The following is a 19,104-nucleotide window of genomic DNA, read 5'->3' on the forward strand; positions in this document are numbered from 1 at the left end:
CTGAAATAATGTAAAAGTGATGTAACAAACAGAAAATATCACAAATTATTATTGAATCCATAGAACCAGTCGGTGAGTTTTCATTTGCAGTGTAGCTGAAGATGACTTGGTATGTTCCAGAAAAATATATAAATGAGTACAAATGGCCTTGAGTGCTTTTGATAAAACCAGAATAGAATTTTTAAAATGTAGGTTTTTAGGTGTCTGAAAACGAAATGGCCATTAGTGTGAATTATGAGTTGTGAGTTACAACACTGAGAAATTGACTTTAAATATGAAAGGAATTCAGTAAATGAGAGTTGCTTAGTAAGCAGTAGAGAGAACATGTTGGGAATTATTTGGAGGAACAGGAAAACAAACAAATGTGTCAGGGAACAGACTGACATGAAAGACTTAATTCTAGTGGTAATGAATATTAAACAGAGATCCATGAGACACATGGGTAGGCAAATGGATAGAAAATCTTTGTTGAATTCCAAGATATAAGACAAGGCAATGATGTTGACCTAGTAGTAGGTGGTTACATCAAATTAAAAAACATGTAAGAACAACATCAATGCCTATCACTGAAAATAATAATACACTGAAAAACGTTGAGAAGGTCATTCTCCAACACTGGATGACTGACCTGTAGCACAAATCATGAACCTTGGCTTCCCAGAATATTTATAAATGCTTCAGGGCTAATAATTGGCTGTGTTGGTAACACTTGTACCTTTTTAACGTACTGAGATATTACGGGGGAAAAAAAGAAAGGAAAGATCACTTAGCAAGATGACATAATCGCCATTTACAGTTTCTTCAGGTGCAGCTGATTGCAATGGAATCAGATGGCACATTGGTTGATAATGAACATGTGTTTAGGAAAATTAAGATACACAGCATTATTCTAAAATTCTTATTTTTGCTTGATTTGTTCAAAAAATTTCAGCCCAGTAGTGGGTTGGCTTGTGTAACAATACTATACTTGACTATAAAATTATGAACAAGAATTGTTGGCAAGTACTTACCTTCAATTTCTGAAATAGTAAGGTATTATTTTTTTTATTTTTGATGTATTCACTTTTTCATTATACAAATCCAGTCAGTTTAGGCCTTCAAAGACCATCTTCTGAGGCAATGGCCAGCATTTAGTGAACTAGTGCTCATGTATTGTTGTGAGTTGATAGCACATGAACACTTGTTCATCAAATGCTCCCCACAGTACCTGAAGATGGCTTTTGAAGGCCTAAACCAGTTATGATTGTATCACAAAAAAGTGATTGTGTCAAATATCTTACAATAAATCAAATCACTGCTCTGCAAACAGAACGTGGTTTTCGCAAAGGGGTGAAATATCAGTAGTTCTAATGGACATGCCTTCAGAACTAATAGTATCTTCTTTCTAGGAAAAGAAGGAAGCATCTGTTGCAGAATGTTGAGGTCACTCACACCCTGACTTGAGGACAAGGAGAGATAAAGATATTTGTCCCCATTTTGTCACAAAGGTGCTAGTAGTTCTAAAAGCTAGGATACTGTCATATATATATATATATATATATATATATATATATATATATATATATATATATATATATATATATATATATCTAGCAGCAGTAATAAATATTTCAATTCCAGAACATAAATATAAGCCAGCAATTCTGGTTCATAATTTTGCACAGTTTTATATGAATGCAAGAAGTTGTGGAACTATTTCATTATCATGTCATTTAAGTCCACTGATAAACTTTATTCGAAAGCCCCTAACTACAATCATTCAGTTCCATTAAAAAAGTTGTCTTTATATGTAGAAGTTTGTAAGTTTTATTAATAATAACATATGTTACTATGTTTCAGGTGAAACAGTACTTGATTTCTGAGACAAATTCGGCAGAAGTTGACACAAAACTTGGTTCAGAAATAACAGTCTGTAATAAACCAACAATAAATGATTTTGATCTAGTGTTAACTGACACTTTAGATCAGAAACGAAGGGTGGCAATGAAGAATGATGGTTTCATGATTCTGAATTCAAACTCCAGTAGTCTACCTACAGAAATGAAAGTACTTTCAAAGATTTCTTCAAGGGATGGAACATACATATACTTGCTCCAAAAGGAAGTAAGTACACTTGACTTGTATTCTGAAGACACAAGCATGACTATGGAAATAACAATGTACAAAATGCCATGTTTCATATGTAAGTATGCATATCTTTAAGAACTCAGTAATCAGTCTTTGACTAATGTCTTTACAAAACAATTGAATCAGTCTTTAAGAAAAATCTAATGACATTTGGGAAAAAAGTCTCTAGTTTCATATTTACTAAGAGATAAATTTTCTGGCGCAATCTACAGTTAATTCATTCTATAAAACATATCTTAATAAATTATAACTTTATAATAAGCAAGAATTTTACTTCTTTTCCCATGATAATGGTCCTTATGTTCTCTTGTTTGGATAGTTGTAGTGTATCATTTGGAATTGATAATTTTTGCTTTCCCTGACTGTCTGGTCAGAGATTTTGTTATACTACTAATCTAAGTGGACAAGGACATACCAGTCCAAGAATATCTGGGAGAAAGGGAGAGCCAGCCAATTGATACACAGTATGGCTCAAAGAAATAACAATCAGTTATTTGTAAACTCAAGCAAGTATTGTCCATTCAAGGTGCATAATATTGATTATATCATTACTACCCTTCTGTAACTTATTAATCCACATCATCAGATTCTATTAATTTGGATCATATTTTCTTTCAAAAAGCCTACCTGGTTACACAATCCAGACTCAGTATGTGTTCTGTCACTAATATTTGCTGAAACATGTGTCTGTCTCCCTTTATAGAATTATTCCCTAAATCAAACAATTCAAATCAACAGAATGTATTTATCTATGATAACTGGTAACCATATGTATTATAATACATAGATTATTACAAGTGTGAGCCAGTAATTCTTTACCTGACATTTCAACTTGTGATAAAGAAAAAAAAAAAAAAAAAAAAAAAAAAAAAAAAAAGATAGATTTTCACGGTGTTTGCTGGATGGCGAAACTAGATGATTTAATTTTGCTATGTGCAAAATCAGTACTAATACTGAATGCGACATCAGACAACTGCTTCAAATATGTAATTTAGATTCTGCATGCAAAAGGAAATTTACAATCTTTTTTGCATGCGGACTCTAAATTAGCTGTGTTAGCTAAGAGACAGAAATTAGCAAGAATGATGCTACTACACAGATGACAGCCACTAAAGGTAAAAATATCATGAAGATAGCTAGAAGAGTAGTTGTGTTTCATAGGACCTCAGTATCTAAATAAGGATGATCCTTTTAATCCAAAGTTTAAAATTCAGTGCTAGGATTTTTCTTATCTATATTCACTTTTTCACCTCTGGAAATAATTTATACACCTTTCACCATTAAAATTGCTACACAACAAGGACAATGTGTAACTAACAGTGAAAATGGCATAAAGGGTACTAAATTATTGTTTATGCAAATAATTAACATTTCAATTCAACTGCTCATAGTAGGTAGGAGTAATGCCATCTACATTCTGTATGTAAGGAAAGATTATGCAATGTGTTTGCCAGTCAGAAAGTGCATTTGAATGTTTATTGTTTGTGAGAAGATCATGTTATGTGTCAAGGAGAAATGTCCACCAGCTTGTGTCAGAATTTGACAGTGGCAGAATTGTGTTCTGTGGACACTGCAATTAATCATTCAGCATATGCTGCTTATATTTATAGGGATTCCATGGCTCTCATGCAGATATGGAATTGATGGATTCAGGAGCACCATACTCCATGCCATGCAGGATCTCAGTGGCATCAAGTGACTTGTGGATGAGAATACATTGTTTGGCTGTACGGGATTGCACTGCCTCATGCACCTTGAGTCACAACACTTACAGTGTGATGATGTCTGGAGCACCACAGACTTTCAGATCAGTGACCATTGTTGGGGCTGCTCTTTATATTACACCAGAGACAGTTGTTCTAACATTGATGCAACAAACAATGTTGTGGGGCACATGAGTGGCACAATTTTGTCTTTTCAGATGAGCTCCAAATACTTGTTCAAGGTCACATTGGACCTGTATGTGTGGGCAAGCTCTGATAAGAACAACATTTGCTACATTGCATAAATCATCATCGTAATGGGCCTAACATCTAGTGTGTTGGTACAGTATGCCATTGAGCAAACAGTACGGTTACACCTGGTTCACCTAGCATCAGCATCGAAGCATACTAGTGTTGAGTTTGTATCTGTTCTTGGGCGTCATGACCGACCTCATTTGAACTCTTCTGTCAAGAGAGTTAATTTGGAGCTGGAACGGCTGCTCATGTCGGGTGCGGGGTCACACATTGGTGTGGTTCAAGTTGATTCTCTCAGTAGGTGGGATTGTACTAGGCATGGCCTTCACCTCAACAGGAAGGGGAAGGGTAAATTGGCTGGGGAAATAGCAGGAAAGTTAAAGGGGGGAGGCACTGTCATGAGTGGTAAAATACCAGTGGTTATAGGATTCAGAAAAGACCCTTTTTTAGGGTAGGGAGGACAGAAAGAAAGCAAATTTTAAGAGAGGTTAGAACTGAGACAAACCTTCAGTTTGAAAAAGAAATCAAAAAACATAATTCCAGCTTATTACATCAGCATAAACAGCCATTGGTTAAGAATTTTCAACTGTCAGCAGATAGTTTAACTCCACCCAATTTTAACTCAGACAATGTGAAATGTCAGCTATCTTTATTGCATCAAAATATTCGAGGACTGAGAAATAAAATTAATGAATTAACTATATGCATAGATGAATTAGAGTCTTCAAACCCAGCTGACATAATCTGCCTCTCTGAACATCATGTGACCACTGGTATAGAACTTTTAAGTGTTACAGGGTTTAGGTTAGCATCTCACTTTTGTAGATCAGAAATGGAGAAAGGAGGAGTTGCCACATTCATCAGGAACTGTCATAAATTTAAGAACATAGACATTCATAAATTTTGCCTAGAACAGCATATGGAAGCATGTGCAACAGAATTAGATTTTCACAAAAAATCTTTCATAATATTAAGTGTATATCGAGCACCTGCAGGTAACTTTAATCTGTTTGTAAACCACCTTGAAGCTGTACTGGCCCATTTAATAACCAAAAACAAAGAAATAGTGGTTGCTGGTGATTTCAATGTAGATTTCCTTAAAGACTCTCCGAATAAGAACTTATTTGAGTTAGTAACACTATCATTCAACTTAATTCCCACAGTAAAGTTCCCCACTAGGATAGCCACTTGCTCACAAACAGCCATTGATAATATCTTTATAGAAAAGTCCAATGAACAAAATTATATTACAAAACCAATAGCCAATGGCCTCTCAGACCATGACATGCAGTTCCTTCTGTTAAATGTTAATACTGAACAGGATATAAAATCTGTTAAATCTGAGCTCAAGAGGGTAATCAGTAAGCCAAAAATTGATTATTTTAGGACACTCCTCAGAGACATTCACTGGACTGATGTTTACAGTGCTCATGGCATGAATGAAAAATATAACATTTTTGCTAATAAAGTGCTTACCTTATTTGAACACTGCTTTCCCCCAAAACTTACCAAGGTTAGAGGAAAATCTACAAAGAAGCCATGGATTACTCGAGGAATAAGGGTATCTTGTAAAATAAAAAGAAAACTGTATCTGTCAATCCGAAACATTTCCAATGTTGATGCTATAGCACATTATAAGAAATACTGCAAAATATTAAAGACTGTAATATGGATGTCAAAGCAAATATATTACAAGGAAAAGATAGTCATATCAGATAACAAAATAAAGACAATATGGGATATAGTGAAGGAGGAGACCGGTAGGACCAGACATGAAGAAGAACAAATAGCATTAAGAGTAAATGATACATTGGTGACAGATGTGTATAGTGTTGCAGAACTTTTTAACAAACATTTTATAACTGTTACTGAAAAGATGGGGTTGTCAGGTTCGGTAGATGCTGCTATGGATTACCTTAGACCAGACATTTCAAGTAATTTCCATAATATGAATTTGACCCTCACTACCCCAACAGAAATAATGTCCATCATAAAATCTTTAAAATCAAAAACATCTAGTGGGTATGATGAAATATCAACAAAGTTAATTAAAGAATGTGATTCTGAGCTAAGTAACATATTAAGCTATCTGTGTAACCAGTCGTTTATCAGTGGAATATTTCCTGAATGGCTGAAATATGCTGAAGTTAAGCCACTGTTTAAGAAGGGAGATAAAGAAATAGCATCAAATTTCCGTCCAATTTCACTGTTACCAGCATTCTCAAAAATTTTCGAAAAAGTAATGTACCGTCGTCTTTATAACCATCTTATCTCAAATAACATACTGTCAAAGTCACAGTTTGGATTTCTAAAAGGTTCTGATATTGAGAAGGCTATCTTCACTTACAGTGAAAATGTGCTTAATTCATTAGACAAAAAATTGCAGGCAACTGGTATATTTTGTGATCTATCAAAGGCATTTGACTGTGTAAATCACAATATCCTTTTAAGTAAACTAGAATATTATAGTGTAACAGGAAATGCTGCAAAATGGTTCAAATCTTATATCTCTGGCAGGAAACAAAGGGTGTTATTAGGAAAGAGCTTGATACATGTCTATCAGGCATCATCCAACTGGGAACTAATTACATGTGGGGTCCCACAAGGTTCCATTTTGGGGCCCCTTACTTTTTCTTGTGTATATCAATGACCTTTCATCAGTAACATTACCAGATGCCAAGTTTGTTTTGTTTGCCGATGATACAAACATTGCAATAAATAGCAAATCAAGTGTAGTCTTAGAAAGATCAGCCAATAAAATATTTGTGGACATTAATCACTGGTTCCTAGCCAATTCTTTGTCACTAAACTTTGAAAAAACACACTACATGCAGTTCAGAACTTGTAAGGGGTGTCCCAAGAGTATATGTCTAACATATGATGACAAGAAGATAGAAGAAGTGGACAGTGTTAAATTCTTGGGATTACAGCTTGATAATAAATTCAATTGGGAGGAGCACACCACAGAACTGCTGAAGCGTCTTAACAAATCTCTGTTTGCAATGCGAATTTTGTCAGACATAGGGGATATAAAAATGAAAAAGCTGGCTTACTATGCTTATTTTCATTCCATAATGTCATATGGGATTATTTTTTGGGGTAATTCATCAAGCCAAGCTAAAGTTTTCCGGGCACAAAAACGTGCAGTAAGAATTATATGTGGTGTGAACTCAAGAACATCCTGCAGAAGCCTGTTTAGGGAACTAGGGATACTAACTACAGCTTCCCAGTATATTTATTCCTTAATGAAATTTGTCATTAAAAATATATCACTTTTTCAAACCAACAGCTCAATTCATGGAATCAATACTAGAAATAAGAATAATCTTCACAAGAATTTAAAGTCACTTAGTCTTGTACAAAAAGGTGTGCATTATTCAGGAACACACATTTTCAATAACTTGCCAGCAGCCATAAAAAGCTTAACAACCAATGACATTCAGTTTAAGAGAAGCCTAAAGGATTTATTGGTGGCCAACTCCTTCTACTCCATTGATGAATTTCTTAGTAAAACCAACTGATTTGTATATAAGTACAACATAACTTCTGCACAATTTCAGTGCAGTGATGTGTTCATTGAAAATTTGTGTGTGTGTGTAAGTATAATCTGACTTCTGCACCATTTCAGTGCAGTAATGTGTTCATTGTAAATAAGTATTACAGTAGTTGTATTACATGTTTATTACCTTATAAATAAATAAAAAACGTTTTTTATTTTAAATTCAGTGCATTAGTATTTGTAAAATGACTCTTAGTGTTCATTAAAAATGACGATCATTCCACTTGGGACCTGTGGAATGGGACATTAGCTTATTTGTTTTAGTTGTAAATATTTGTCATGTATTGTTGTTTTTCTGACATGTTCCACATCCAGGAGGACCTCCTCACTACGGATCAATTGGAATGAAAGTAAATCTAATCTAATCTAATCTAATCTAATCTAATCTATCAGCAGCTTTAATGGAATGCTGTCTACTCGAGGTGCTTTGTTTTGACTTAAGGCTTTCAGTGCTTTGTCAAACTCTTCACATAGTATCATATCTCTGTTCTCATCTTCATCTATGTGCTCTTCTATTTCATAATATTTCTCTCAATTACATCTTCATTGTGTAGACCATCTATATACTCCTTTCACCTTTCTGCTTTACCTTTTTTCCTTAGGAGTGGTTTTCCATCTGAGTGCTTGATGTTCATACAGGTGGTTCCTTTTCCTCCAAAGGTCTCTTTAATTTTCCTGTAAGCAGAACCTATCCTACCCCTAGTGATATATACTTCTAAATTCTTACATTTGTCCTCTAGCCATTCCTGCTTAGCCATTTTACACTTCCCGTCAGTCTTGTTTTTTAGACATCTGTATTCCATTTCACCTGCTTTATTGTTGCATTTTTATATTTTCTCCTTTCATTGATTAAATTGAATATCTCTTGTGTTATCCAATCTTTTTACTTTCTTGATCCTCTGCTGCCTTCACTATTTCATCTCTCATAGCTACCCATTCTCCTTAAAGACAAATGATATTAACATTCATCTGCGACAAGATCTTGGAGTACATTTTAAGCTTGATAATTAAAATGTTGCTGGAGGAAAAGAAGCATCTCTCAAAGAATCACCATGGGTTCAAAAGAATCACCCTGTCAACACATATGTCACTTTATTAAACATTACCTTGAAAACAGTAGTTGCAGGTAAAAATTTAGTATTTGTGATATGTGAATCACTGAAGTTTTTTGCTGGATTACAAGAAATTAAAAAGGGGTTGAGGCAACCCTCTAAAGCTTCTGATAGAAGGTGCATAAATGACATTAGGGAATACACATGGACAACTTCAGTGCATATAACTGAGAACTGTAATGCCTGGAAATGTTTAGAGTAGGCTTTTTTATCCATCCATCCATCCATCCATCCATTCATTCAACATACACTTATCTTGAATAGATGATGATGATGATGATGATGATGATGATGATGATGATGATAAAAAAATGAAGAATAAGCAGTATGAACTAGAATGAACAAGTCAAATCAATCATAATCAAATCAAATGAAGAATTACATTAGATGAAAGATTCTGCGGAAATGCATGGGCTCTGTAAGGAAAATCACATACTTTAGCCCGATGTGATCAACACCATATTATACTAGCAGCTTTTGGAGTACTTATGGAGTAGGTGTAGGACCAGATATTGAATTATGAGTTCAGAGAAGTGCTGCTAGGATTATAAAAGATCAGCACAGCCCATACAAAAGTGTAATGAAAATGGTCAAAGAACTTAAATTCGAATATCTATAGAAATAGCACTGTTTTTCTTACAAAAACATTTTACTTAGATTTAGAGAACTGGTGTTCAAGGACAGTTGTGTGATGATCCTGCTGACTCTTCTATATGTCTTGCACAGGGATCATACAAATAAGGTGGTTCAAGAATGAGCTCATACAGTGGCTTACAGACAATCATTTTTCTTTGTTCCATACATATATGCAATAGGGCAGGTCTTGTGGAGTATATATGTGTATGTTAGATGTACTTTTAATTTGTTACCTTCATCTATTGAATAGTTTAAGCTCCAGTTATGGGTTGTAATTGAGTTAAAAACTTCACTAATCACCATAAGAAGATGGTATCTGTTCTTTCTGACATGTCATTCATATATATAAGGCTTACTGGCCAGTAATCTTCTTCAGTGCGTATGCCCTCACATTGGCCGAACTCTGACAGGAATTGGAAGATTGACTGCCTTGAGTAATGAGCATAGTGGGCAGGGGCACTACAAATGTAGTGTGTGAACAGTAATTTGGAAGTGTGGGTCTCTCGGGGAGAGTGCCACCAGATAAGTCCCTGTAGTTGCACTGTCCTCTGTGTCCTTGGTGGACACCAGGGATGAAACATGGGTCTACCACTTCACTCCTGAGACAAAAGAACAATCAAAACAATGGACATAAATTGGAGATCGAACTCCAAAGAAGGCGAAGACCATTTCATCTGCGGGAAAGGAGATGCTGTTGGTTTTTTGGGATGCATGTGGGATAATTTTCATTGACTTTCTTTAAAAAGGGAAAAACTATCAACAGCGAGTATTATGCAAACCTATTGCACCATCTCACAAGTTGTTATCACATTGGGCAAAACGAATGAATTAAAGTTTGAATTGCTACCTCATGTACCCTATTCACCAGATTTAACTCCCTTGGATTATTTTCTGTTCCCAAACTTGAAAAAATGGCTTGGAGGTCAAAGATTTTCAGCAAATGAAGAAGTGATGTTGGCAGTTAATGGCTTTTTGAGGAGTTAGACAGTTCTCATTATAAAAAGGGTACCAAACTTACTGAACATCATTGGGCGAAGTGTGTAGAGCTGAAAGGAGATTATGTTGAAAAATAAATACTTTTCCTCCAAAATTTTTGTGTTTGTTGGGTCAGCTACTTATGGGACCCCCTCATAAATGGCTTTCTCATTACATATTTTGCTGCATTGTTATTAACAGCCAGTTACTTTGCTTATACGTCATTGCACCATCATAAGAAATCCACATGAAGCATTTGTCATAATTGGTCAGACTCCACCATTAGTACATTATTTCTAGTCAAATGTAATTCCAATTGTTTAGTCTGGAAAGGTTTCAACCATTATTTACTATAAGGACGTACACTCTCATTTCCTCAAATTCAGTCAAATATGTTCAGAACCAAAGATTCAAAGAATGAATATCACACATTTAAGTCTATGTACTTAAAATTATTTTGGAGAATGCTTTGTTAGTGAGTCTCATAGTCACTTTACAGCTTCGTGTCTGTGTACTACCAATGGTTACACCTTATTCTCTGGGCAGGATATTGTGTATATACATTGTATTATTTTTTATGTAATTGTTTCTCCATTTTCTCTTGCATACAAAAGCGGTTCTGGTCATTCTTTCCATAGATTCATCTGAGCACAGATAAGATGATTCCTTCTATGAGTTTGCCTAGCCTTCATCTCTCCCCTATCTACATAAAATCCAGATACATCTCATTTTATAAATTTTTCGATCTTATGCAGAGTCTCTGACTAATCCCCTTATACCTGCCAAAATCAAAGTCTGTCCATAGCCTAGAAACCTCATGCAGCTAATTAAAACATTAGAAACTTAACTGCTTGTTTCGTTTGTATCCTTTTTCTTAAGCTTCTCATCATGCTGTTTCTAACATATATATTACTAAAGTATTTAATAAAAAGCTTTACTTTCATACACATGTCTTTAAGGTTTGTTTTTTCAATAACATATTCCTTGTTACTACATTATATATTATAATATTTTTCTTTGTCCTTTATTATTCACGTGGTTACACTCTACTTTCTTTAAAAACCATGCAGAAATACTGAGGGTTGACATACATTTTCGTTAATTTTCTTTCATTTATGTGTACAAATAATCGCTATGTACATTAAAACATATATTTCTAAATCCTGTTGGGAACGCCTTCTAGTTTACTGTTAGTCTCTATTCAGTCTTTTTAATAATGGAAAATTCAAGGTGGAAAAATAACAATCTTATTGAAAAGAGTAGACTGCTATTCTCCATGTAGTGAAGATGTTGAGTCACAGTCAGGCACAACAAAAAGTTGCTAAAATCTCTGAAGGATGCCTCATACACATATGGCCACTGTCTCTGGCTGCCAAGGCCAGACTGTGAGCAGCTGCATTGTTGATGATGGGAGAAGCAATCTGGGTGGTGGAGCTAAGTAGGAGGCTGGGGCAGGGAGGGGAAGGATAGCAGAGTGGAGGTGGGAGACAGTAAAGTGCTGGTTGTGGGAGCATACAGGGATGTGGTGGGAATAGGGTTAGAGCACCTAGGTGCAGTTGATAGGTTAGACTGAGGCTGGGTGGGGAGGGGGGAGGGGGGGGGGGGGAAGGAAATCAGTGAAGGATAGAAGTAAACAGGCCATGGGTGCATTGGTGGAACAGAAGGCTGTGTACAGCATGAGTGGGAGCCAGCAAGGGACGAGGTGGGTGAAGGACAGTGACTAATGAAGGTAGAGGCTATGGAGTTTTTGGGAAGGTAGTATACATTGCAAGGATAGTTTCCACATGCACAGTTCAGAAAAGCTGGTGTTGATAGGAAGAACACAGATGGCGCAGGATTGAAGCAGTCATCGAAGTGAAGAATGAATGTTGTGTTGGGCACCATGCTTACCAATTGGGTGGTCCAGCTGTCTTTTGGCCAGTTTGCCAGTGACCATTCATGCAGATAGACAGCTTGTTGGTCATCATGCCCACATAGAATGCGCTATGGTGGTTGCAGCTTAGCGTGCAGATCATTTGACTGCTTTCACAGTTTGCCCTGACTTTGACAGGATAGGTGATGCTTGTGATCTATTGCAGTGTGTCCTGCTCACTTGTTTACCAATCTTTCTGTTGTGCCAGTCTGTGACTCAATATTGCCACTATATGGTGAGTAGCAATCCATCCTTTTCATAAGATTGTTATTAATCTTTTTAATAATTACAATATACAGATCCTTTACTCAACTGTCATGCAGTTCTTCCATTTTATGGTAAAAGATGTAGTAAATGAATAACTATTGCATTTCACATAAATCTTTTGTGCAATAGTGGACTCTTATCAGAGATAACAAGAGGTTTTTTTTGCTAACTTCGTTCCTCATTTGTTAAAACAGTTATTAGCATTTTTTATCAGTGTAATGCTAATGCCATCTATTGTAGCATCAGCCAAACAGTTTGCATGCCTTGCTATCCCATTTTCACATACGTGTTAGTACATCACTTTTTGCTTTAGGGGCAGTATTAGCAACCTTCCTGTATCCTCCATTTAACTGATACCAATAACATGTGCATTCTGTCACAATATAAATGACCTTCTCATCTACTATGTGCCAAAAAGAAATCTGTCCGTACATCATATATGTGGTACTCCACAACTTATTCATAATATCTCAGCTTGTCCTGTGGAAACAAATTGTAATTACTCCATGTGATATAGATAAGAGAAGGGTTATGGCAAAAGTAGCCTATAAATATGTAAAGAGAGAAGATAGCACTGGTGCTTCTGTTGGAGAAGAATGAAGTGAAAGGTAAGTATTGGTGCATCATGATTGAAGGAAGAAAGAAGACAGACCCGAAAGACAGATTCCCATCCCAATTACAGAATAGCCTTGTCCCACTTCACTCATACAGGCCCCAAGAATTGATTCTAACTCTTCCCAGTGGACAGCCAATAGATAATGGGTAACTACGTGTCATACGTCATTTACTTATATTTGTGAGTCTAAATGTCAATGTCAATCACATCATTTCAGCCCTGTGAAATGTATGTACACACATAATTATCCAACTTATTTTGTCAATGTCATAAGTACATCTGTATTTAATGACGTATATTGTCTAACCTGGCCCTATAAAAGATATAAGAAATCTAACTATTGCTTATATGATCATTTCAGCCCTGTGAAATGTATGTCCATACATAATTACCCAACTTATTTTGTCAATGTCATAAGTACATCTGTATTTAATGACTTATATTGTCTAACCTGACCTTATAAAAGATATAAGAAATCTAACTATTGCTTATATGGGGGAAAGTCCTGTGTATACGAAGGTCCACCATTCATATTGCAACAAAAGCTTGTAAAAATTTCATTTTTATTGTAGTCATATGTTGGAGCACTTCATTTGAATCTTTACACCATAGCAAAGATTTATGTTGATCTACTCAAATGACAAATAAACATATTTCTTTATTTTTTATAGTTTCCATCTATGAGAGAGTAGTCTAAATGTCCTTGGGAAAAAAATAATTTGTGTTTTTTCTCAATCTAAACCTAAGATAGGATAGTAAATGTTGACTGTAGCTAAAAGACATAGGATAGCTGAAGAGGAGCAATTCCATCATGCTAAACTATGTATGAAGTAGTGAAGCAATTGACTGGTGTGCTGATGGATGACACACTGTAGAATTTTCTAAGTGTGCTGATTCTTCTGGGGATGTCATTTTCTTTGTCATATTAATATTACATAAATCTTTTTCTGCCCATATAACTACTTCTGATAATACTTTCCAGCATCAGGATCATATAATTAAACTACTCGTAATAACTTTACTTTCATAGTAGACCTATTTCATTACCATCCAGTGATAAAGCAATGCTTCTTCTCCAGTGATTGTCTTTAATTTCGGTAATCTAACAACTGATTTCTGACTATTGAAGCTACTGACATTTCGTTCATCACATAGTTCAAAATCTCTGATTTAGCTTTGATTAACCACTAAATAAATTAGTAATATAGTGCTTCAGATAAGTAAATGAAGATAACAGTTATAAAGAAAATATTTTTGTAACTCTTATACAAACAAAAAAAGTACGCACAGCAGTATTCCAGGTTAAGCGAGACACTGCATCCATAATGATCAATGCTGTCCCCTAGATTAACTATTGTACCTCTTCCCAGGTTCTAAGAATAGAAAAACCTTAAGTCTTTACTTTCAGCCTTTCTCTTAAGTGATATACTTCTTACTAGTAAATGCAGTGCAGCCATGTCGGGTAGGACGTATGACACATTACTGTGTCCTGTACCAATAAATTTTTCTCCTTCAGATGATGATAACTGACAGAATACATTATGTAAAATGCATTCATGGCTTAATACTCTATACAAATATTCACTAATGTTCACATATTTGTTACAATAATGCTTAAAGACAATAAATACCTTAACGTTTCAACTAGTAGTCAAACTTCCCTGACACACAGAGCATTCAAAGCTTAATTCCTCCTCTAAATATTCATTACTGTTTAAATGTTTTTCATAATCAACCTTATGGTTATACTCACTAGGATGCAGAAATTCCTTTTGGTTCCGTGCAGTATTGCCCACAAAATTAGGTGTAGAGCTCGCAGGCTCAGCTTTTTGTTGTACCTATTGTTCAACTAACTTTCTTAAATGTTTGTCCAAACTAGACAAAGCATTTGGGACACCAACTACTCCACCACAGTCCCTACTCTGCTCTAATACTTGTATTCAGTTTTGAGTCTCTGATATTTGATTATGTATATCTTCAAACACCTGGGTGGTTACATCCTCTCTATTTTTCATCTTACCATTTATCTCTTTAAACTGGTCTTGAATTTCTTTCCTGACTAAACCACATTGTTTTTCCATTTCGAGCTTTAACTTCTTAATGTTTCTTCTATTTTACAAATTTTGTCTACTTTTATGGTTACCTCATATAATGCTTGTCTGTGGGTACTTCTATTATTAGATGTTTTGTCTAATTTATTTACTTTTTCTGCTTGAATTTTTACAAAGTTGGACAGCTCACTTTTTGTTTTTAGTTTTTCTAATACACATATCAAAAAAAGTTTTGTATCACCCTGGTTCCCAGAACTCCTGAAGATAGACGTTGACTGTGGACATTGTATCGCAGACACAGTCCCTTTGACTGTTCAGAGATGTCACTAAACCCACCCAAAGATGTAAACAACCATACATGAGAAGCACTTATTAGACAGAGGGGGTTCAACAGCCGATCAGTTCTAGGCATTCCAACAGGCAGGAGTTACACGGCTCGTGTTGTCTGTAGTTGAACCATGCCTAGATGGTCAATATGGTGGTTCGATCATGTCAACATTGTTACTTTGTGCCAGGAAGGGCTCTCAACAAGGGAAGTTTCCAGGCACCTCTGAGTGAACTGAAGCGATGTTTTTCGGACATGGAGGAGATACAGAGAGACAGAAACTGTTGATGACATGCCACACTCAGGCCGCCCAGGACTACTACTGTAGTGGATGACCACTGCCTATAGATTATGGCTCGGAGGAACCCTGACAGCAATGCTACCATGTTCAATAATGCTTTTCATGCAGCCACACGACGTTTATGACTCAAACTGTGCGCAATAGACTACATGATGTGCAGCTTCACTCCCAATGTCAATGGCGAGTCGTCTTTGCAGCCATGACACCATGCAGCACTGTACAGATGGGCCCAACAACATGCCAAATGGACCGCTCAGGATTGGCATCATGTTCTCTTCTCTGATGAGTGTTGCATATGCATTCGACCAGACAATCATCAGAGACGTGTTTGGAGGAAACGCAGTTAGGCTGAACGCCTTAGACACCCTGTCCAGCAAGTGCAGCAAGGTGGAGGTTTCCTTCCGTTTTGGGGTGGCATTGTGTGAGGCCAATGTATGGTGTTGGTGGTCATGGAAGGCGCCATAACAGTTGTACAATATGTGAATGCCATCCTCCGATCGACAGTGCAACCATATCGGCAGCATATTGGTGAGGCATTCATCTTCATAGACAACAATTAATGCCCCCATCATGCACATTTTGTGAATGACTTCCTTCAGGATAATGACATTGCTTGAATAAAGTGGCCAGCAACTTCTCCAGACCTGAACACTATCGAACACACCTGGGATGGATTGAAAAGGACTGTTTACGGACAATGTGATCCATCAACCACTCTGAGGGATTTATGCATAATCGCCATTGAGAAGTGGGACAATCTGGAGCAATGGTGCCTTGATGAACTTGTGGATAGTATGCCATGATGAATACAGGCATGCACCAATGCAAGAGGACATGCTACTGGGTACTGGTGTGTACAACAATCTGAACCACCACTTCTCAAGGTCTCACTGTTTGGTGGTACACCATGCAATGTGTGGTTTTCATGAGCATTAAAAAGGGTGGAAATGATGTTTATGTTGATCTCTATTCCAATTTTCTGTACAGGTTCCAGAACTCTTGGAACTGAGGTGATGCAAAACTTTTTTGATATGTGTATTTTGGCTACATTGTTTTTCACCTTGTGCATGGTAACAGGCATATAGTTATAACAGCTATATATACACTCAAGAACAATGAAATCTTGTGATTCTGTTTAGATACTAACACAAAGAAGCAACAGTACATGTATCTACAGCACTTCACAGACAAATCAGTAAAAAGAATCTTAGTCTGAGGCTTTTTATACCTCACCTAATCGGTTGCTCAGCAAGCTCTACAGTTTTGCTGATATCTTTTGCATGAGCTTGGTTTCATAGCAATGAGCCTATTGTGTGCTCACTGCGTAATCAGCTGACCAGCTGCTATGCTATGAAGTGATCCTGCACTGCCATCACAATGGTTTACTGTTGCTGTTGCCATTGGAAGTTGCAGCTGCACTTGTAGGCTCAGAATCAGAATGCCAAAACCTTAGTTTCAGCGTATTGTTCCTTGACTCATTTTAGTGGTTGTTTCAACATGTAAATGTTTGTTGTTGACGTGGTTGATATGGACAGGTAATCTCATTTATCCCATATGTTGTCATAATTCACTCTCTTGGTTTTTACCAAATCACAAAATTACTTTTTCTCAAATATTCTCAAATATTGTGATTACATTGGGTGACACTACAGCATGTGCTCACCTATATCTTCTTTGTTGTTTACTTGGGTTGCTCCCGGTAATGTTGTATCTTTTTCCATTATTTCTTGAAATTTTTTTTATCATTATTATCACTAATGCTCTATTCTAAGGCTTCTCGTTTCTGGACATAGGTCACACAAATGCATGCACAGTGGGAAATTGTTTCTATGATACTTATCTAAAGAATGTTTTCCCATGAATGCCTTTCATTGGTTTAATAGGAAGAAGTGAAACATATGGTTACATTTAAAAACTTGTTACACTCCAATACTTTTACATGTACTTTCATTCTAAATCCAATGCTATCTGTACGTTCTTTGTTCTCATATAAAATTGTAAATAATATCCTCCTGTTCTTTGTAGTTACTGTACAACTTTTCTATTAAAATAGTGCCTCTAATAATACTGTGGCTGAAACTGTCAATATAATTTTGCACTTTAGACTAAAAACATCCAGACTACTGTTGTGACTGCTGTAACTTTTACTGCAATTAGTCTAAGGTTTTCAAGGGAATTTTAATAGCAAGAGATTATGGTTTGTCCAATACATGTACAATCAATTAATAGTCTTCAAAATATGCCTGTCTCACATCAGTACACCTCATCTTACATCAGTACACCACTACCAGAAACTTTTTTAAGCTTCGTAAGCCCAGTGCAGTTAACAACCATGAGGCTGTTGAGACAACTCATTTAAGCATATGAATTATTTCATTTACTAGTACCTCAAAATTATGTCATTCTTCACTCCTTGTAAGTTTCACAGGTCATATTAACAGTTTGCTTTGCAGATCTGTTCAGTTTAATCCTAAGTTTACTGAAACAGTTCTGGAGCATTTTATCTACACACTGCAAAGGCTCAGCAGCAAGTGAACCAGGTCCCCTAGATCATGTGATATCCCCCACCATTAATCCCAGCATAAAGATAACCATTCACTCCTTCCAAATGACCAGGAAATCAGTTACACTAGTTCTGAGACAGACTCTGAAAGTAGTGTGTAGTTTACTAAGCTTTGAGGCTGTTTTGCTCAGTACACTAAGCTCTGTAGTGATGCTTGAAGGAAGTGTTCACCACCTGATGATTGAAAAGTGTTGCATCTTTATTAATTCTGGATTGTTCTATGAAAATTAGGAATATACTTATGCCATTGCTACAGAAGATAAATATACAGTATGGCAACATGGTTGTTGAGTTATTATGCCAATATTTTCTTATTTCATATACAGTCACTTTTTTAATTTTTTTATCACTTACAAATACATGATTAAAGTACATGTATACAGGGTGTTAAAAAAGGTACGGCCAAACTTTCAGGAAACATTCCTCACACACAAATAAAGAAAAGATGTTATGTGGACATGTGTCCGGAAACACTTAATTTCCATGTTAGAGCTCATTTTAGTTTCGTCCACCTATGCTCAATGGAGCACGTTATCATGATTTCATACGGGATACTCTGCCTGTGCTGCTAGAACATGTGCCTTTACACGAACGACACAACATGTGGGTCATGCGCGATGGAGCTCCTGCACATTTCCGTTGAAGTGTTCGTACACTTCTCAAAAACAGATTCAGTGACCGATGGATTGGTAGAGGTGGACC

General features: G+C 36.1%; 1 protein-coding gene across 1 annotated transcript in view; it reads left to right on the forward strand.

Moving 5' to 3' along the window:
- LOC124606090 (fatty acid synthase-like) overlaps nucleotides 1–19,104 on the forward strand; it is a 448,407-nt gene that overhangs the window by 283,050 nt on the left and 146,253 nt on the right. The window contains exon 19 of the mRNA XM_047138055.1: nucleotides 1,840–2,103. Coding sequence (XP_046994011.1) covers nucleotides 1,840–2,103 — 264 coding nt within the window. The remainder of the gene's footprint in view (nucleotides 1–1,839; nucleotides 2,104–19,104) is intronic.

The sequence above is a fragment of the Schistocerca americana genome, chromosome 3, assembly GCF_021461395.2.
Source record: "Schistocerca americana isolate TAMUIC-IGC-003095 chromosome 3, iqSchAmer2.1, whole genome shotgun sequence".
Taxonomy (NCBI): Eukaryota; Metazoa; Arthropoda; class Insecta; order Orthoptera; family Acrididae; genus Schistocerca; species Schistocerca americana.